Raw genomic sequence first — 21661 nt, forward strand, 5'->3', positions numbered from 1 at the left:
TAATATGTCCTTGAAGTGTCAATTCATTATTTTTAGTATATTCACCCCAATCTAATTGTAGAACATTTTCTTGCCTAACACCTTGGCTAGAATTTCCAGTACAATGTCAAACCCCATGGTGTCTTAACATGAAGAAGAGGACCGAGTAGGTAACCACATGGGAAAAGAGATAACAGCAAAGGCTTCATAGGAAAGGAATCCAAGTGACTGCTGATATGTAGACAGGTGCATTGAGGACGTGCTCAGAGCACATGTGGATGTTGAGCATGGCTTTGAAGGCAGGAACAGGCAAAGCAAGGCAGAATGGTGTGGGTAACTGCAAGAGAGACCAACGATGAGTGCCCGGTGGGTTGTAACCAGAAAGGATCAAGGTTTGGGAGAGGTAGAGAGGCAAGCAATAGCCTGGTTGGGAACATCTGAGCCGTAACATGATGAAGCACAAGGCTGTCAGGTTGGAGTGGCAGTTGGTAGAGTCTTTAAAAGCACATGTAATTAATCTCTGATGAATTCAGCCAGTCTACAAAGCTGAGGTGCATTTGTGCAGGGACGTTTGAAGGAGGAAAGCAGGCAACCATGGACAAATTCGGTCTCAAAATTCATCTAAAGTTTAGTCCTCCCCGTCTTGAATTTTATTTCAATGTAAGAACCAGCTTCCAATTGCTACCTCCATGTGGATTGTGTGTATCAATAAACTGTGTTTTATTTATACTTAATAGAAATACACTTGGAAACCATAGTTCTTCTGTAATCTTAATAGCAATCTGGTAAGTTTTGCTCTATTAAGGTTTTGGTTTCATAAAACATTTCATTATTTTATCTCAACTTGCCAAAGAATGAATTGATTGCTGGTTTTTCACCTTCACTGTGAGCCATCTGGTGCTACAAATCATTAATATTGCTTATTAGCTTTTCCCGTCAGCCAGACTTGAAAGCATCTGTCCCCATTAGAAAGAGAGGCACAGAATCAGTCTGCCATGTGAAGCAAGGCTATGCAAACAAAACTTTTGCTGCTTGAGAATTTGGAATTTGACTTCTAAGTGTTTGAATGTTTGAAGGTGGTGCACATTTTCTAATTTTTAAGCATCAATTGTGCTTGGATTGCAAAGTATGTGGTTAGCTGACCTCTTGAAAATATATTTGCATATTTTATTATTTTTACACTTTCCAAATGCATACTCCTTGACTCATGTTACTTTATCATTTACTAGCTATGTATAAGTTTGGGGCAATAAAGTAGAGGATAATAATACTGACCTCCCAAAGTGTGTGTGGGGGGCAGATTACACGGTAGGCCCCCACAGTCAGTCCTTAGTGCGCAGCCTCAGAACTGCGCCCACTCCCATGTGGGAACCAGCTATTCCCAACACTGCAGTAACCCACACACAATGCATTACAATTTTAATTAATGTCAAAATAAATCAGCAAATTTTTGAATCGGCAAAGATTAAAAAGTTGTTTTCTGTACTTGTTAAGCCAGAATTTTAAAAAGATGATCCCCCCAATATGATGATATTTTTGCTTCCATTCTTGGAATTTTATATTGCCTTTCTCAGGGGAGCTGAGAAGCCCTTTTGGATACAGGATCTAATTTATTTTTTCAGCTATTTAGGAAGCTCCAGCAGGAACGACCATCGTTTTACAGATGGTAAGAGAGAGGCTTCTGGGTGAAGTGGCTGGTTAGACTGTTTCATGATGTAGGCATAAGACGAATGCAGAAAGAGAGAGTTGTAAAATGAAAAAAAAAGTTATTTATAATTCTGTTGAGACATTTATCTAACTTTTAAAGTGTTTTCTTAAGCATCCTTCTTGAGATAAGATAGTTTACTCTTCCATAAGAGAATACTTGAGCTAAAATTGAGTGGCCTAAAGGGCTTACTATATATGATTTTCTATTAACTGAAAATGGCTATAGAGAATTGCCTTTAATTTTGGTCCTCCAGCTTCAATATTAGACTTAGTATTGCAGAAATTGTTTTTAAAGAGAAAGATATGTTAAGCAGATCACATGTCTAATGAAGGAAGCTATTAATTTCTTTTTGAAAAACCACATTTAGCTATGAAAAAATTTACTTATTTTTCCCTTTGCATTTAGAATACCTTTCCCCCCACTGATAATACCAATTTTGTTTGAAATGGCAAACCCATTTAATGGTTTGGTTTCAAAAGAGAATAATTTTATAATTACAATGTTCTGGGTTTGGCTGAGTCATAGCTAATTTTGTTTTATTTCGTTTTGTGTGGGGGTGTATGAATGTGTGAGGAAGAATGAAAGGATAAGGTTTAAAGGACTTCCCTCTCTGAAATTAGAGGCTGTCTTTATCATTTTTAAAATTTTATTTATTGATTGATTTGAAAGAGGGAAGAAGGGTGGGGGGGAAGAAGAGAGAGAGAGAGAGAGGTCAATTTGCTGTTCTACTCATTTATGCATTCATTAGTTGCTTCTTGTAATTGCTCTGACTGGTGATCGAATCTAAAACCTTTGAGTATCGGGATGATGCTCCATCCAACCAAGCAACCCTGCCAGGGCAGAGGCTGTCTCTTTAAAAAAAGAATAGTTTATTTTTTAATTACAGTTGACTTACAATATGCTATTAGTTTCTGGTGTGCAACACAATGATTATACTTTTATATAACTTATGAAGTGATCACCCAATATAAAAGTATCCATCTGACACCATGCATAGTTATTGCAATGTTATTGATTATATTCCCTACTAGAGGCCCGATGCACAAAGATTTGTGCAAGAATCGGCCTTCCTTCCTCTGGCTGCCGGCACCGGTTTCCCTCCGGCACCCAGGACCTGGGCTGCTTTGCTCCGGCTGCTGCCAGGCACCCGGCACCCAGGCATCTGGGACTGAGTCTGCTTTGCTCCAGCTACTGCTGCCACCCACCGGGGGTGTGCTCTGAGCCACGGAAAACGGCCACTCGTAGCACGCCCCCACCCCTGGTTTGTGTGTGTGTCCGCTGGGGTGGGGGCAACAAAGAAACATGTCCCAAAATAAAAGAATAAGAAAAATCTTATTCTGCTGGAGCTCAGAAAGAGTGAGTTTGGTAAGTCTGTGACCCAGTTCTTTAATAGGAACGCCTGGGACTCCTGCAGCTCTATGTCTCACGCAGTCACAATCCCCACTGGTTTTCACAGCCGGAAGTTATGGGTCTTTTCTTCTCAGCACTGGACCCTGAACTGGGGGGCCTGGTGTGGGGCTGGGACCACTCGCTCCTCAGGGAGGACTTCTGTAGCCGCCAGGTCCTTCTGATTTTTATCTGCCACATGTGGGTGTAGGACCAGCTCATTCTGCATCTTCGCCCCTTCTACCCGTCTCCAAGTGGCTTTTTCTGCATATCCGTAGTTACAGGACTCTGTTGAGCTAGATTTCAGGTGGTTCTGAATGACGGCAGTTCCGTAGTTTAGTTGTAATTTTGATGTAGCCCTAGGAGGATGCCAGTACTGCGTTTATCTATACTACCACCTTGACAGGGAGCCTGGAGGCTGTCTTAATCCTGATGTTCAGCGCACATGCTGCAGGGCCTAAAATCCTCAGGAGAAAATATTTTAGCTACAGGTCTTGGAGTCTAATATCATGTTACTGGAAAAGATCCAGAGAGCAACTACCAATATTTATGAAATAATAGGATTAAAATGTGAAGCTGGACATATTCCTCTTTAAAAATATATTTTTTTAAAATCACTGTGTGGAAAGGTTGGTGGTAGGTACTGTGGTTGAGGGAAAGGAAGAGAGTAGTGCAGGTCTCAAAATGAAAAAGGTAGTCTCTGCATAGAAACTTCTGTTGGTTAAGGAGTAAATAAAGTGAGTGGATAGAAGAGTAAGGGCCATAATCACATTATCTGTATTTTAAAGAGAAATTTCATGATGAGGAATATGCTCTGTCTGAAGTAAAGCCACCTTTAGTTTAGGGCAAAAATGCTTGGAAATAATGGTCATTTGTCACTAAAGTTTTATTTATTTTTTGGGGAGGTCTCATTTTCTTACTGATGTTTTAGGTTGTCTTTATTCGGCCCTTCTAGTCTATCACTATTTGGAATTTTTCTAGGCTGTCAGTTTAACATTTGTGCTATTGGAAGTGTAAAGCAAATAAAGGATGTTACATGACTTACAAGCCTTTTTTTTGCAGACACAGATAATGTACAAGTGGATAGAGCCCAAAATCTGCCGGGAAGATCTCACAGATGCTATTAGGTTGCCCCCTTCTGGAGAGAAGAAGGATTGTCCACCTTGCAACCCTGGATTTTATAACAATGGATCCTCTTCTTGCCATCCCTGTCCTCCTGGGACGTTTTCAGATGGAACAAAGGGTAGGATATTAGTTAGTCCAATAATTGGACCTTTAGCATACTAATCTTTTTGGACTCCTGTAACTTTGTTCTAATTGTTCTTATGAAACCATTCTTTAAAACATACATTTTTTTCAGAGACTGAAGTAGAGTTGAGAAATATGATAATGGTGTCATGAGACTGCAATGGTTTATTTAACATATCGTAAGGATTGCTTTTTAATGGCATTCTGTGTAATAAACTCTTATGGTATGACTCTGCCTTTGGGTAGTGATAAGAAGTTCCACCATATTAAGCGATTAAGAATAAGCACTTCATTTGCAGAGTATGTGTACACAGATATTGATGCAAGCATAAAATATAATGTCTTCTAATTCAGCTTTATATTGGAATAATAAGTCATATTTTGTGCAATAATATAAAAACTTGCTCATTTTGATCATATAGCATATTCTCTAAGCAAATTGTTTCAAAGTGTATAGTTGGGAAAATTTTAGTACTTACCAAATAATGTCGAAGGTGGTTAGAGAATTTGTTTTAATTTTGGTAGACAGGGATTACAATGCATTTTAATTGCAGGTTTCTTACTTGGATATAGCCATGCAGCATATTGAATATCCTGAGCCTTTGAGAAATAACATGAAAAGGACTTAAGAGTCAAATTGTCTTGGGTTTGAGTCCATATCTGGCAGGCTACCAATAGTGTTATCTCTCCAAGTTACTTAAACCTTTTGAACTTCAGTTTTCTCATCTAAAAATTGTGGGTAATAATATCTAGCTCATCATTACTGAGCAGATTATATAAAAATGGCTCCTCCCATTTTTTGGTACAGAAGTGTTTGCTCAGTGAATGTTTTCTCTCCCTACCCCTTCTCTTACTGATGTGATAATGCAAAGTGTCTTGGGTAAATAAAAAAAATGGTTAGAAAAGACCCTCCATTTCAATAGAGCAGATGTTAATTTAAATCAAGTTTATTCATAAACTTTAACTCTTTCCAAACCCCTCAACTCCCAGTATTTTTTAACATAGCTAATATTTTGAACTTCAAGTAATCAATCCATAATTAAATTGCATGATATTCTGTCCCATTTAATAACCAATAGGAAGTGTGAAATGTTTACTTATTCATGAGGTGAAGAGTACTGATTCTAAAATCACACGTAAGAGAACGTGTTTCAGAGTTACTCTTCTTATAGGGATAATTCAGTAGTAGCAGTTACTCCCAGAAATGAAGGGGAAAATTAAAAGATTTTACATTTTTCCTTTTTCATGTAAGTCAAGTACATATGTGTATGATGTATCCAGAATTATTTTTCTCTCCAGATTGCTTTTGAAAAAGTTATTAATTCCTCAGAGAATTGGTGGTTCAGGATCTCTCCTTCCCACTTCCCTCTCTGCTAATTAAAAGTCAGCAGTGCTTGGAACAAAGGGGGAAGAAATCGTCCAGATGCAGGTTAACTGTCACTGTTTGCCCCCCTTGTCTCCGGCAGAATGTAGACCATGTCCGGCGGGAACAGAGCCTGCCCTTGGCTTTGAATACAAATGGTGGAATGTCCTTCCGGGCAACATGAAAACCTCCTGCTTTAATGTTGGGAATTCAAAGTGTGATGGAATGAATGGTGAGTTCAGAGTCAGCTTCTTGGATGTATTTTGGCAGCAGAGACTTTCAGTTTCTGCTCTTTAAAAAAACATACTACATGTGGGTACGAGGAACTTCAATCCTATTTGGCTACTTGCCCGTCTTCGGGCCCTCACAGAAAAGTAGTAACTGTGGTGTTATAGCCGGATGACTTTCCTGTAAGAATATAAGCTCTTTTGCATTGGGGTCAGTGTAGAGGTAGATGTTGAGGATGACCAGTTATGGTTATAAATACCAGAATAGATTACCAAGGGAAGTAATGAAGTCTATGTCATTTGCCATTTTGAAGGGTAGTGTGACAGCGTTTCTGCCTGGATTAGTTTGGTTTGGCTCAGCACTAAGCCTTTGGTGAGAGGTTGTTAAATCATTTCTATCTCTTTTTGCCTATGAAGTCTATGACCCTGATTACAAAATACTGATGAACCGCACTTACTGAAAACTTGAAAACATGGCAGAGTTCTATAGGATGGTTGCTGAATGTTCTTACATTTTAAGTTCTTAGAGAGCCTAGCACTTAGCTGTGCCTATGGTAGGTTGATGGTTTTTGTACAGAGGACAGATTCCTCTCTCCCCCCCCATCACCTTCTATGTACATCTGTATCACCATACTGCTGACAATTATAGTGTGTGTGTCTCTCTTATATTCTTGTGATTCTTTAGTGAGGTAGAACCCAGTCTTGTCTTTCTATCCCTAGTGCATATCATGGTTCTTAGCACTCAGTGAGTGCCAATCGAGTGAATGAATAAGTGAATGAACGTAGAACAAGGGTTAAATTAGGGAACAACAATATAGCAAACTATGAAAAATAACTCCAGACTTCAGATCTTCTTCATTAAGTAATTTGAAGTTTCTATTTCTCATTGGTTACCTGGAGACTAGGATTTTCTATCTTATTGTATTAGAATGAATGAAGACCATCTGTTTTAGTTTTAAAAAGCGTAGTCATACCTCACTGAGAAACAGTTTTCTCATTACATAATGTTTATGCAAAAATATGCATCACTTGATTATTTCTGGGGAATCATATGGAATGTCTTTATTGGTATGTAGGAGTCTACCTCTATGTGCAATTTGCAACTTCAATTTAAAAATAGGGAATTCTTTGGAAGTATTTCCGCTTTGAAACACTACTGGTCTTTTTGTAACTTCATTTAAAAATTGTTAGAAATCATTAATGGAATTTTTACTAATAAAGATGACTTTTCTCATTTCTAGGTTGGGAGGTGGCTGGAGATCATATCCAGAGCGGGGCTGGAGGTTCTGATAATGATTACCTGATCTTAAACTTGCATATCCCAGGATTTAAGTAAGGAAAACCCATTCTGATTTCCTTCTGTAAGAACCCGCATACCTGTTTCCCTATAGAAATAGATGCAGTACGACTGCCTTTATAAAATACTAGAGGCCCAGTGCACAAAATTCGTGCACGGGGGGGGGGGGAGTGTTTCCCTCAGCCCAGCCTGCACCCTCTCCAATCTGGGATCCCTCGAGGGATGTCCGACTGCCCGTTTAGGCCCGATCCTACTGCTGGCTCCCAACTGCTCACCTGCCTGCCTTCCTGATTGCCCCTAACTGCTTCTGCCTGCCAGCCTGATCACCCCCTAACCACTCCCCTGCCAGCCTGATTGATGTCTAACTGCTCCCCTGCCAGCCTCTTTGCCCCTAACTGCCCTCCCCTGCAGGCCTGGTCACCCCTAACTGCCCTCCCCTGCAGGCCTGGTCCCCTCCAACTGCTTTCCCCTGCAGGCCTGGGTTCCCCACAACTGCCCTTCCCTGCAGGCCCGGTCACCCCCAACTTCCCTCCTCTACTGGCCTGGTCACCTCTAACTGCCCTCCCCTGCAGGCCTGATCCCTCCCAACTGCCCTCCCTGCTGGCCTGATCCCTCCCAACTGCCCTCCCCTGCTGGCCATCTTGTGGCGGCCATCTTGTGTCCACATGGGGGCAGCCATCTTGTGTGTTGGAGTGATGGTCAATTTGTATATTACTCTTTTATTAGATAGATAGAGGCCTGCTGCATGGGTAGGGGCCAGCTGGTTTGCCCTGAAGGGTGTCCTGGATCAGGGTGGGGGTTCCCTTGGGGCATGGGGCAGCCTGGGCGAGGGGCCTCTGGTGGTTTGCAGGCCAGCCACACCCCCCAGCGACTCAAGCAGAGGCCCTGGTATCTGGGATTTATTTATCTTCTATAATTGAAACTTTTTAGCCTTGAGCAGAGTCCAGGGCTGGCCAGGGTGTGCAGGAAGCTTGGATTCCTCCATTACCAGGGAAACCCAAGCCTCCTGTTTGCTCCGTGGCCGCAGCCATTTTTGTTGGGATTTATTTATCTTCTATAATTGAAACTTTGTAGCCTTGAGCGGAGGCCTGGGCCAGCCAGGGTGTGAGGGAAGCTTGGCTTCCTCCATTGCCAGGGAAACCCAAGCCTCCTGCTCGCTCCATGGCCGCAGCCATCTTGGTTGGGTTAATTTGCATACTCGCTCCTGATTGGCTGGTGGGCGTGGCTTGTGGGTATAGTGTAGGTACGGTCAATTTGCATATTACTCTTTTATTAGATAGGATATTAACATTATGATATCCTTAGCAAATAGCAAATAGGGTAATATGTTTAAGAATATCTGTAGAATCCGTGATTGAGAAACTATAATTGTGTATTAGTTAGATGAAGCTGAAAGGTTTAAACAATATTTTATCCAAACGTTACAATAATCATGATTCTTGGATGTTTAATGAGGATGTCTTAGTCCAGGTTATATGCAGTAGTATCTTATAGTTTATATGTTTATTTTTCTCCATTAGCATGTCACACATCTTAAAATCACATTTTGCTTTAATCTTCCATCTTGAAATTTCCCAGTACGTGTCTTTTGCTTGCTTTAGGATGGGTGGTAGCCTTTATACCAGGAGATTCAAGCACAGTAACATGGTTGTGGAGACTCCATTTAGAACAAAGGGTATGGCCAACAGAGATTGAGTGAGGAAAAGTTGGGTTGTGGGGAGCAGTAGATTAGGGGATGAGGAGAGCATGGCTTTCAGCTTAATGAAAAAAGCGATAATTTTGTTCCAGATTGTATTTAGAATACACTATAATATTGTAATTTTAATGTCAAATAGACCACCAACATCTATGACTGGAGCCATGGGTTCTGAATTGGGAAGAATAACATTTATCTTTGAGACCCTCTGTTCTGCTGACTGTGTTCTGTACTTCATGGTGGTAAGTGAAAGAATGGTTTTCAAAGGCCGATTTAGAAATCTAGAAGCTTAGCATTCTATTTCAAGTGTGAATTTATTTATACAAGTTGGGATAAGAATCCTATTTTTCTTCCCATGCTTAGTCCCTTACAAAAGCATTTAAAAATGTCTAAAGAAGTCACTAAGAACTGTGAAATGACACCCACAAAGAAAGCAGTTGTTCCTTGTGGGAAGGACTGAGGGCACCCTGGCAAGTGACAGAAGTCAGAGAATATTAATCTGTTAGAAAATTTCTTCATAAAAATATGCTACCAGCAGAATGAAAAATTTCCCCCAATAGCAGTTCAAGCCGTCAGGAGGGAAAAACATGTATTAATAAGTGAGGGAAGAAAGTAATGTTGTTGTGGACACTTGGAAGAAAGAAAACACTACCTTGTTAAATGGAATCAATGTATTCCCGCCACAGTGGCTCCGTGTTTGAACATCCACCTATGAACCAGGAGGTCAGGATTCAATTCTCTGTCAGGGCACAGGGCTTGATCCCCAGTAGGGGGTATGCAGGAGGCAGCCAATCAATGATTCTTTCTCATTATTGATGTTTCTGTCTCTCCCTCTCCCTTCCTTTCTGATATCAATAAAAATATATTTAAAAAATGTAATCAATGTAGACAATGGACTCTACAATGTACATGTCATAATTTTGCCCCTTTTTTTCTAGATATCCTATAAATCTCAACTCTTAGCTTAAAATTTACTGGATCTCTTGTGGATATTAAAAGGTTGTTGGCTAAGATTTTAGCATTATAATTAAGGACTGACTATATAGACATGATTTGTTTTTGTTTTTCCAAAGATCCTTTAATAGCTAGTTAATAGTCCATTAACAATTTCCTCCATGACATACAAGATATATGGAGATTTAAATATTTATTCATGCTTCCCAAGAACTTAAATGAAGACAGACTATTTTGTTCTGAAAAAACAAAATGACTTCATGGTGGTAATAGGAGATCATAAATAATCTTCAACACATCCATCTATATTATACCACAAATAACCAGTAAGTCTTCATTTCTCCTACCTCTGCCTCCTTAGTTCTTTAATGTTAGTCCTTCTTCATTCTCAGAGCCATTGCTGAAATTTAGATTCCTATTATCTTTTAACAGTAGTCTCCTATCCATTCTTTTTATCTCCATTCTGTCATCCATGCTGCTGTCAAAATATCTTTATAAACATAAAAATAATAGTAGAAGCATCCACATCAAGCTACCCCTTGGTAGCTTTGTTGGCTTTTTGTTGCCTGTGGTAGTAGTTCTTCAAGTGTGATCCCTGAACCAGCGTCATCTGAGAATTTGTTAGAAATGCAAATTTCTGAGCCCCATCCTAGTCTTAATGGAAAACTCTGGTGATGGGGCCCAGCATTCTCTATTTTTAGCAAACCTTGAGGGTTGTTCTGATACACACTAAAGTTTGAGAACCAATAGCCTATAAATACACTTAAAATTCTTTAGCCTGGCCTCTGTAAGGCTTTTTCTACTTTTTGCCTACCCTCTGTTACCAAACTTACTGTGAGTTTTCACACTTTTCAAAAAAATACATTTTATTGAGTTTTTACCGAGAGGGATAGAGAGTTAGAAACATCGACGAGAGAGAAACATCGGATGTGCCGCAACCAAGGTACATGCCCTTGACCAGAATTGAACCTGGGACCCTTCAGTCCACAGGCCGATGCTCTATCCACTGAGCCAAACCGGTTAGGGCTTCACACCTTTTTAAACACCCTGAATTTGATAGTGGAGCATTTGGTACTTTTTAATTTCTCTTGCCTTGCTGCTCTAGGTTTGAATGACATTCTTCCTTACGCTCTTTCGCCTGGTGAACACCTATCCATACTTTTTCCTTTAAGTAAAATGAACAACTCTCTCCAGTGTGCTCCTAAAAGCCTTTTGAGAAAACCCTTTTTTGATTATGTGGATGTATTTATTATTTTTGGTCTTTCTCATTTGAACAAACACTTAAGTGTAGGTATTACAATGATTTATTTTGATAAATCAAAACTGGAGTTTTAGCTCATAGCAGAACCTGTTAGCTGTCTTTCTGTGTGATTTGGTGTTCTCACAGGATTTTTTGAGATATCAATGAAATAGCATATAAAAATACTTTCAAAATTGTGTAGTGTTTTACATATATAAAGTGGTGTTAGTTGTAGTAATGCAATAAATTCCATTTATCATTGGAATAAACATTCAGAGAAATGTTGTTTACAGAGCACTATCTGCAAATTATGAACTCCTTTTAGGAAATGGCATGTATGATGACTTGATTGTTTAGTAATGTGGGAATTCTGTAATGTATGAAAAGCACATTCTGTTGCTTCTGTCTGTGGCATGAACTTAACATGCCTCTCTTTATAGCAAATTTAATTTCTTTATAACATGTTTGACTCCTATGTTTATATCACAGAAGGAAAAGAGATGTGTATTGAGTTCATACCACCATATTGTTAACATCCCAGATAATTCACAGAAGCCCATTTAGAATTCTAGGTAATGTATTAGGGGTTCTGCAGGGAAGGCTAATAAGAAAATTCAGGATTAATTTCTAATAAATTAGATATGTATTACATTATTTGGCTGATTTATTATATTTGCTTTCTTAACCATGTTAATGACAAAATATTTGTTGGAATATCACACATTTGTATGGTATTCTAAATACTGAATTTAACCAAGGAAATCAGAAATAAATATTACACAAATTAATCCTACGGAAGTTAAAGCATAAGCAAAAAGAATATGTCATGAACATAAAATAACATTCTGATTAATCTACACTTGGCTGAGCCAGGAAGTTGCAAGTATAGAACAGGGAGAACTTACAATTTCTATGTAAGAGCTGCCTATCAGCATCTCCCAAGGAAAAAGATAAAAATAGAAAGCCTTGCCATTTTATGAAGTTCACTGTGAGAAGTTTGAGGAATTATGTTCCCCCTTCTAAGTATATTTCTTCAAGGTAGAGGTTCACCCCCCATACCCCCCCCCCACATGCACGTACGCATGCACACACACACACACACACAAAACCCTCCTTATACATACTGTGATTTGAGACCTTTTACATGTTACATTGACAATGTGGTTGATATATTGTAATTATTAAGCTAGTCAGTGCTTGTGTAGATTTTAGGGGAAGTTTTGAGAATTAATTATAGGGTTACATCTCTGTAGATAAGTATTTACAAACCCTGCAGGGTATGCTGTAAATACAAACACATATTTTTAATGAATACCCATGTGTATCAATACTGAGTTTATGCTTTTCTGTGTATATTTTTTAAGGATATTAATAGAAAAAGTACCAACGTGGTAGAATCATGGGGTGGAACCAAAGAAAAACAAGCTTACACCCACATCATCTTCAAGAACGCAACGTTTACATTTACATGGGCATTCCAGAGAACTAACCAGGGGCAAGATGTAAGTTCCAAGTTTTTGTTGTTGTTTTTTAATACAAAGATGACGCCCCAGTGGAGTTTTATAGAAAGTGATCACTCAAATCTCCTGGAGGAAAAGATAGCTTTTTACTGATGTGAAATCAAGCATTTGGTTATGGAGTAGACTGGTATAAAAATGGTTGTTTTTTTGAGAGCAAGAATGTATGAAATGGAATAATACAGTGGATCTTTGAATTGTTCTACACTGTGAACAATTATAGTTACTGGAAGCTTAAGAGAAAGAACATCTAATTTTGTAGTTATTTAAAACCTTACTTTTAAAGCTTTCTGAGACTCTGAAAAGACTGGTGACTTACTTCCTCTTCATCTGAATGATCAGGCATTTGCTCAGGAGGCATTAACAGATGTTGGTTTATAATTTCATTACAGTAATGTCTTCTTTTATAGCCTGGAGAATGTATGTGGACACAGGATTGGGTTAACACAGAGAATTATTTACCCTCTTTCCCTGCTAGAGTAGACCTTCATCCTCCACTAAGTAAACCCCATTGTATGTTTCAATAGTAGCAGGATTATTGTTTTTGTGAATCTCCAAAGATGTGAACTTCCCAACTTGAGAACAAGGTAAACCACAGGTTCAGAAGCTGCCTCAAAAGCTGAGGTGGCAGAAGCAGCATTTTCTCTTTTCTCTTGAGGCTTTTCCTGGGGAACCCATTCCCCAGATTTTACTGGCCTCCAATTTTGTTCTTTACGAGTGTTCAGATCACCATCATGCAGGGCATGAACATGCTAGGGATGCTTCCTTGCCTTCTTTTTGCTTTGCTCCACACAAAAAGCATTTAGTCTAGAGTAGTGCTGCCCTGTACTGATAGTGTGATGCCCACTGCTTGGATGAAAATGAGACCTTAATTGATCCATTATCTCAATAAGGAAAAGTATAAAGTCAGCCACAGATTCTTGCTCTCCTTTGCAAATTCTTTCAGTAGAAAACAGAGAATCTTGGTTAGGAAAAGTACGAGAGAGAGAGAGAGAGAGAGAGAGAGAGAGAGAGAAAGAAAGAGAGAAAGGCCCAAAGAGGTCACGTGATTGCATCAATATTGCACAATTAGTGTTAGGGTGAGGGCCAGAGTCTTAGTCTTCCAAGGCTAGTCCACGGCTTCTGCCCGGAAACACTGTTGGCATCTATTGTAGCATTAGGTTTGGGCTTCTAGGAGTAAATGGGAGATAAAGCTGCTCCTCTGTTAAACCATGCTAGTTCTGCTAGATGTAAAGTCTATAAAATACGCCCGAGTTAGTACCAAGTATGACATATCTATGGTGACTGTGACAAAACTCCTGGGACTCCATTACTGTGGACTTAACACATTCTGGTGTTAAGATTTTTAAAGAAAAAATAACAACAAAAAAACCCCCCAATAATATTAATCCATTGTCAGTTATAAACTATAAGGCTGGAGCACTCTGCTTATTTTGGTGATATCAACGTAAAGCAGTTTGATTGTCCAATTAAGCCCCAAAGCAGAAGTCATTAGTTTCTGCTCTCTTTTTAGAATAGACGGTTCATCAATGACATGGTGAAGATTTATTCTATCACTGCCACTAATGCAGTTGATGGGGTGGCATCCTCATGCCGTGCCTGTGCCCTCGGTTCTGAACAGTCGGGCTCATCGTGTGTCCCCTGCCCCCCAGGCGACTACATTGAGAAAGAAACCAACCAGTGCAAGGAGTGTCCACCTGACACCTACCTGTCCATACATCAGGTCTATGGCAAGGAGGCTTGTATTCCGTGTGGGCCTGGGAGTAGAAGCACTCGGGTAAGTGAGTCCACTTTAAGAGAGAAACTCAGAAGTGCCCTGGAATGTTTCTTCGGGAGCTACAAGGTTGTTAGCGATATTTATAAGTGATTTTTTTCACTCCCTTTCTTGTTTTCTCTCCTTTTCCACTTATTGATCACTTAGTTAATATGTTCCATGAAGTGCTAGTTTCTGGGGACGTAAAATTTTAAGAAAAGCACTCAAATAAGAATGCTTTCCAAAAATATTCAATTTCTTGTGGTTCTGTTAAGGCAGAGCAAGAAAACAACCTCTGTAGGTGGGCAACAGGAACATACAGAGAACAGCAAGTGTGTCTTATAACATTTTAAGGGCAAAGGTTGATGCAATATTATGAATGAAGGAGAAAGGAGTTTTATTGTCTATTTAAACGGACGTAACAGGGACGTTTGGCTATGAAAATACCTTTCTATAAGACACTAACCTTGGAATAACTACTTTGAAATGTTATGAATATTCTAAACGTTGCCTAAGAAAATCTAGTTAGCTTATAGAAATTCTCTGTAGTAGTATGGTAAAATATATTATGACGAAGATGAAATTACTGAAATAGATTTTAAACTAGGACTTTTTTCTGAAACACATTTCTTCAGAGTAACTAATACTTTCTTTCCTGCTATATTATTAAACTTTTTTTACATTTCTTAATCTTAATCAAAGGACCACTCCGCTTGCTATAGTGACTGCTTTTTCTACCATGAGAAAGAAAATCAGAGTTTGCACTATGACTTCAGCAACCTCAGCAGCGTGGGCTCGTTAATGAATGGCCCCAGCTTTACCTCCAAGGGAACAAAATACTTCCATTTCTTCAATATTAGTTTATGTGGGCATGAGGTGAGTTCTGGCTGCAAAGGTGAGATAGAGTTATATTTCAACTCAGAGTGAGTTATTATTTTCTATGTTGATGGCCCAGTAAAATCTCTCTGGAAACTAACACCCACATGTCAGAAACTGAGCTTTGATTGCTTAAGTCCTCTGTTGCCTCCTAGCATGTTGATTGGCAGCTTTCTCCACCAGGGACAACCTTGCCTTGTTCTCAGTCCATCAAAGCACTCATCCAGTCTCTTGAACCCCAAACCTCGGAGCTATGGTTTAAGTGCTTTGAGGATCTTTCGTTTGTATAAAAGTGAATCAGGCTTGTCATCTCTTCTATTTTTTAGGCAGGCAGTTATAGTTTGAGAAAGTTTTACTGTTGTTTATAATATTGCCAATTTTGTGTCTTAAAAAGTAAAGGACTTCCAAGAGAAGGTTGATCCAAAAGGAGAAAGGAGTTAAGCAGGAGATAAATGTCAGTTGATCAGATAGCCTCTGCTAATAAATAGTGGGATTTTCTTTTCTGTGGGAAGAAGCAGACCTTAATTGACACTGGTAATGGGGAGCGTTACAGGACTATATGTTCAATATTTTTAAGGGCATACAAGGTTGGGATTTCCTCCATGTCTCTTTCTATAGCAATTCCTGTATATCTAATGATCTTCATTATGAGCGGCTGTGCCAAACTTTGTACAAAGGAAATAAAAAGATTTAATGATCACATAAATTCTTTAAAAATCTATAAATTTTACATGGCATGACATTCGTCCTGTCCTAATTTTATGTACTCAGTCGGTTAGTCACTCAATTTACTCAATAATATATATTAAGTATCTATTATGTTTACTACTGTGTCAAGCAGTGAATGAGATTAATTCCATTATATATCACTCTTCTTCTTAGTCCTGTATTACCACTGTTCTTCCATCTTTTCTCTTCTTCTTCTTTCTCTTCTTCCCCCACTTTATATTCTCACTCCTTTCTGTTTACTGTTGACTTTCTCTTTCCTTCCTTAGTAGTGTATCTCTGCTCTTTTCCACTTTTCTCTCTTTTTGGCTTCAACAATTTAATTTGAGCTTAGTAAAAATACGTTGCACTTGTATTGTGGTGAGAAGGCTTGGTGGAGGGAGAACATTTCATAGGTTAGGACTACCAGCTGCCTTAACAAAGTGAAATCTTGATTCTTTTCTTTATGCTCACGTGTGCACACTCTACATCTAAGACCAATAAACTAGTGTTCCTATTTTCCTTTGTACATTTCTTCATAGAAATTATAGAGCAAGCTATAGTCCTTTGCATTGGGACTATAGTATATTTAAACATATTATATTTAAAGAGTCTTCCATTTTTATAAATTATATCTTCCAAATTATTATAAAAGTAAACCTTTGTGTTCCCTTAAACTTACTGGGTAGTTGAGCAGATACATGTCCTTGAATCTAAGAGTATGTGAATAAAGACACTTGTGACCAACTGTTTACAATTTTGATGTTGTGTTAGGATTCTGTGGCAATATGGCTTTTATGTTTCGTCTTCAACCTTCCCATTACCTTTCTGGCACACATCAGCCTTTGAAGTGCAAGTCTTTTTCTTGGTATCAGCAGTTTTCTGGTCTCTTTGCATGCATTGTTATCCTATGAATTGAAGAGTTCATAGATGACTTATACTTCCTTATGTTAAATGGCTTTCATCAACCACATATGATGCTTGCAGTTGGAGGAGGAATGCAGCCTTGAATTAGTATATTCATCATAACCTCAGTGACTCTCAACCCTGGTTGAAACATTAGAATAGCCTCAAGAGCTTTTAAAAAATACTGGTGGCTGGGCCTCCCACCAGATCTAATAAATCAGAATTGCGGTGAGGAGAGAACCACTGCCCTACTAGAGTCCCTGGCTAGCTGAGATCCAGTTTAGAGAGTGACCCCCAATAAAACTTCTTTATGACTTTATTTTCCTAGGGGGAGAAGATGGCTCTCTGTACCAACAATATAACAGACTTTACAGTAAAGGACATGGTGGCAGGCTCAGATGATTACACGAATCTGGTAGGAGCATTTGTATGCCAATCAACTATTATTCCTTCTGAAAGTAAGGGTTTCCGAGCAGCCTTATCATCACAATCCATCATTCTGGCAGACACATTTTTAGGTAAGCTTCATTTTGTTCATATATGCATATATAAAACTAGGGTACTGATAACCTGTCATAGCATTGGTTTTTTATCATAGATGATTAAAGCCCACAGGTAATTCTAAATCATCACTTTGTGACATGGTTAAAAAGCCCCTACAAGTGAGATCTATTCATTAATATCAGTGCGTACAAGGAACTTCTGAATTTATGTATTGACTCATATATGATATACTTTTTCTGAGAGTTGGCCTTATATCAGATCCTCTAGGAGTTTAAGAGACAAAATAATTTAAAACACCAAAACTAGAAAGAAAAGAAGAACAGTAAACAGACACAATATAAACCTAAATTATAATACCCGTCATCCATTTTCATCATGTTTTTTCATAGCAGAAGTAAGTTGGTGACAAGTAGAAAAGGTGAATGTGCTGAGTTTTATTCCCCATCTGCTTGTCTATCTCTGTGGTGTCAAGAACATAGGAATATTTTAAGAAGAATTCAGGTTCCTGTTACTAATTCACAGGGATCAAATTCATAAGACTTTCTGGAGTGGGGCTTAGGAACCTAATAAGGCATACAACAATGCAACAAATCTAACAAGCTTCTTAGATGATTCTAATATGCAGCCAGATTTGAGAACCATTGTTATGGGTTCCAGAGGAATTGAGCTTTACTTTCAGGACCAAGGTCAGTTACTGAGCTTGTACTCAGTGTAGGAGCTGTGTCAGAAGCAAAGGTCGCTGTTATTGTTTGCATTTTGGCTCTGCCATCGTTCTGCTCAGGGGAAAAATGCCTTACTTTTAGATTAAGCAAATTTTGGAGTTATTTTTGGAAATTATTAAGGTACAAGAATATTTTTGGGGTCAAAAATACCTGTAATGAATGTGAAAGAAAAGCTGTATTAGCAAAGTTGCCCAGCTCATTCGACAAAACTCACCAGAGGCTGAGAAGTATAATAGTGGATTGTTCAAATGTTAGAACTGGAAGGGACTTTAGAGATATTGTAATTATCGCATGCATTTTACAGATTCAGGACATAAGAACCAAGGAAGTGAAGTGACTTAAGCAAAATTCCAAAACTAGGGAATAGAATATTTTATTTTTCATAAACTTTGGAAAGTTTCTTATTGTCATACTAACTTAATACAATATTTCTGCTAAAATTACAGTATAAAAGTAAAGCTATTTTCTATTCAGATATACAGAGAATAAATAAACTTAATTTTCCCATATTGCTCAGTAGTGTCTTTTTTATTGCCATGTAGGAGTGACAATTGAAACCACATTGCAAAATATTAATATAAAAGAAGATATGTTCCCAGTTCCACCGAGCCAAATACCAGATGTGCATTTCTTTTACAAGTAAGTGAAGATGCTGTTTCCCTTGACAGTTTTTTTTTTCTTTTAATCAAAAGAATGTCACTTCAGGGTGCCAGCATAGTAGCTTATAATTAATAGATAATCAGCAATTGGTTCTTAAATAAAAGACTTAGTAAAAAGTAGGAAACATGGAATAGTTTGAAAGCCTCATATAATTTTGCTCATATATATATATATATACATATATATACATATATATATATAATATTTTAAATTAGGCAAAATATAATATTTTAAATTTGGTAATACTGCCTCTATTGTGTAGGCAGTACTTATTTATAACTTATACAACTAAACATCAGCCTGAGTGAATATGACATTTTTCCCTCTAAAATTTCTTTTGATTATAATTTTGATTTTAATTATAGAAGCTTTACTAAAAACCTTGATAATAGCTTATCACTTTACCTGAGAAAATAGTAAGCTTTTCATAGTAAAAAAAAATGAGCTTAATTTGTATTAAAATTATAAAGTAGTGAATTTTGATTACTTTTCCTTTTCCATTTGTTTATATAGCATAGGAGTTTTTATATGTAGGTTATTTTTGTCCTTGTAATCTGTATCATATGTATTTTGTAAAGTGATATGTGCTTTACAATAGGTCTTCTGCAACCACAACATCTTGTGTTAATGGCCGGTCAACTGCGGTGAAAATGAGATGTAATCCTACTAAACCGGGAGCTGGAGTGATTTCAGTCCCCAGGTAACCTTATTTCTAAATGATTATTTACATTTGTATGTATTATGAGGAAGCAAAACTCTAGTATCTTAATATTTTAAAACATATTCTCTATGGCTATAAAGCAGAGAATAGAGGACTCTGTAGATTTTGGATGTAGGTTACATTGAGTGCCTGTTAAAAAGTTTTGCTGCGCCCAGCCAGCGTGGCTCAGTGGTTGAGTGTCGACCCATGAACCAAGACAAGAGGCCATGGTTAGATTCCCAGTCAGGGCACATGCCCGGGTTCCTGGCTCTCTCATCATTAATGTTTCTACCTTTCTCTCGCCCTCTGTTGGCCCAGAAAGAAACTCACTACAGACTGATTCATTTGCCTGTCACCATAACCATTATTGCTTGTCTCATTTTCGGTTCTTATAAGTGTATTTCTAATAGCACATGATCTCACTCATCTAGGGGAAATAATGAACAACATAGACTGATGAACAAGAACAGACCCAGAAACAAGGAGGCATGGATCAGACTGTTAGGCCTCAGAGGGAGGGTAGGGAAGGGTGGGGGTAAAGGGGAGAGATCAACCAAAGGACTTGTGTGCAAGCATATGAGCCTAACCAGTGGTTAAGGACAACAGGGGGGTGAGGGCATGTGTGGGGAGGGGTGTGGGATGGGAATGGGGGGATGAGGACAAATATGTGATACCTTAATCAATAAAGAAATTAAAAAAAAAAGATGCAAAGAAAGAAAAAAAAAAAAAAAAGAGGTTTTGCTCCATCTCAGTATTTCCCAGTCTCCTCAACAATATATTCTCCTCTGTTTGCTTGAGTGTCTAAATCTCTTTAAAAATTGTCTAGGTAATATATAGTTATACTGTTTCTATCCTTGTACTTATTCATAGGATTTAACCTTAATTTCTTTGAGAGCTGGATTAGGAACTTTTCTGGGTGATCATTCCTTATCAACAATGAACTATTGGGGTGATCTAGATTAAATAATCTAACCTCTGAATCATAGTTTCTTTCTCTGTGAGGGGATGGGGCCAGAGTGGATAATTTATATGATTCATTTCTAACTCTTGAGTTTTCTGATTAATGGTGGCAAAATCACCAAGGTGGAGTGTGACCTAGAGACTACATGATACTGTTTATTTAACTGATTGGCATTGAGGCAACAGCTGTCCACGTTCTAGCTCCGTTTCATACATCCACTTTGTGTGGGAACACTAGGAGAAAGGAAGCAATTTCATAGACTCAGAAGAACTGTCGGCTTAAATAAAGACTGCTTTCATGCAAGAATGACACTTAAATGTTGCCTGATTTCTGTTCTTCACAATTATTCATTGTTCAGTATGTATATTATTTATTCTAATCTTTTTAATCTTTTGATGGATTGTAGTTTGCAAATTTTCCTTCATCAAATTATCAAAGTTTGTGTTTTTTAAAGAAAATAATGTACTTAATTTTATTTTTGGTAGTTTCACAGTAGCCCTTGAGATATCTTAAATTATCTTGCTTATGTTACATCAGGATTGGAAGTCAGTGGTCTAAGCATTGTTTCAATTACTTGGGCATCTTGAAAATAATTACAGTGGTAACAATATTTGAGGCTTATTTCTGGGCATAAAGCATTCACCTCTTACCAGTTGTGTTTCTCTGGTTCTTATAGATCTATGACTTAATTTTTCTTTCCACCTTTTCTAAGTGAGAGAAGAATGTGATGAGAATATGTAATAAAAGGTAATAGATACCAATCAGTGGAATAAACAGAGGGTGCTTACTGCTCAAGGGCATTGCGAGGAGAAACAAACTTTGCTCTGCCCTCAAGTTTCTTCAGGTTGGACTAATAATGAAACAGACTTGAGGCAGATTAGCAAGAGAAAATAACCAAATTTAATAGGTACATATGTACGGAAACCCCACATGCAGGAGAGATTCAGAGATGGAGAGGGGGGTTGAGGTACAAGACATCCTGAGCAGGGATGAGGTAATGCCCACTGGGGACTTCAAAAGGTCATTGCAGGACAATCAGAACAGACTTTGAGTAAATAGATGTTTGCCCTGCCCTGTAGATAGTAAAGGGAGGGGCCAAAGTTTATCTTGAGCCTGAAGCTAAAAGTGCCTTTAGCTTAAACAGTAATCTGCATATCACAGAGGCATATTTTGGGATGATTCATTCTGGTCCCCCAAAGTATCAGGTAGTGGAAGATCCCTGGGCTAGCGTCCATGCTAAGATCAAGGCAGCAAATCAG

The 21661-nt window shown here is 38.3% G+C and overlaps 1 protein-coding gene across 1 annotated transcript in view; it reads left to right on the plus strand.

Annotated features, from left to right (window-relative positions):
* ELAPOR2 (endosome-lysosome associated apoptosis and autophagy regulator family member 2) overlaps positions 1-21661 on the plus strand; it is a gene marked incomplete at its 5' end in the record, with an annotated part of 128950 nt that overhangs the window by 89337 nt on the left and 17952 nt on the right. Inside the window, 10 exons of the mRNA XM_079786842.1 lie at positions 4136-4316; positions 5788-5916; positions 7153-7243; positions 9044-9146; positions 12463-12600; positions 14129-14392; positions 15071-15244; positions 17184-17373; positions 18624-18720; positions 19340-19441. Coding sequence (XP_079642968.1) covers positions 4136-4316; positions 5788-5916; positions 7153-7243; positions 9044-9146; positions 12463-12600; positions 14129-14392; positions 15071-15244; positions 17184-17373; positions 18624-18720; positions 19340-19441 — 1469 coding nt within the window. The remainder of the gene's footprint in view (positions 1-4135; positions 4317-5787; positions 5917-7152; positions 7244-9043; positions 9147-12462; positions 12601-14128; positions 14393-15070; positions 15245-17183; positions 17374-18623; positions 18721-19339; positions 19442-21661) is intronic.

This window comes from Cnephaeus nilssonii, assembly GCF_951640355.1.
Source record: "Cnephaeus nilssonii genome assembly, chromosome: 12".
NCBI classification, from domain to species: Eukaryota; Metazoa; Chordata; class Mammalia; order Chiroptera; family Vespertilionidae; genus Cnephaeus; species Cnephaeus nilssonii.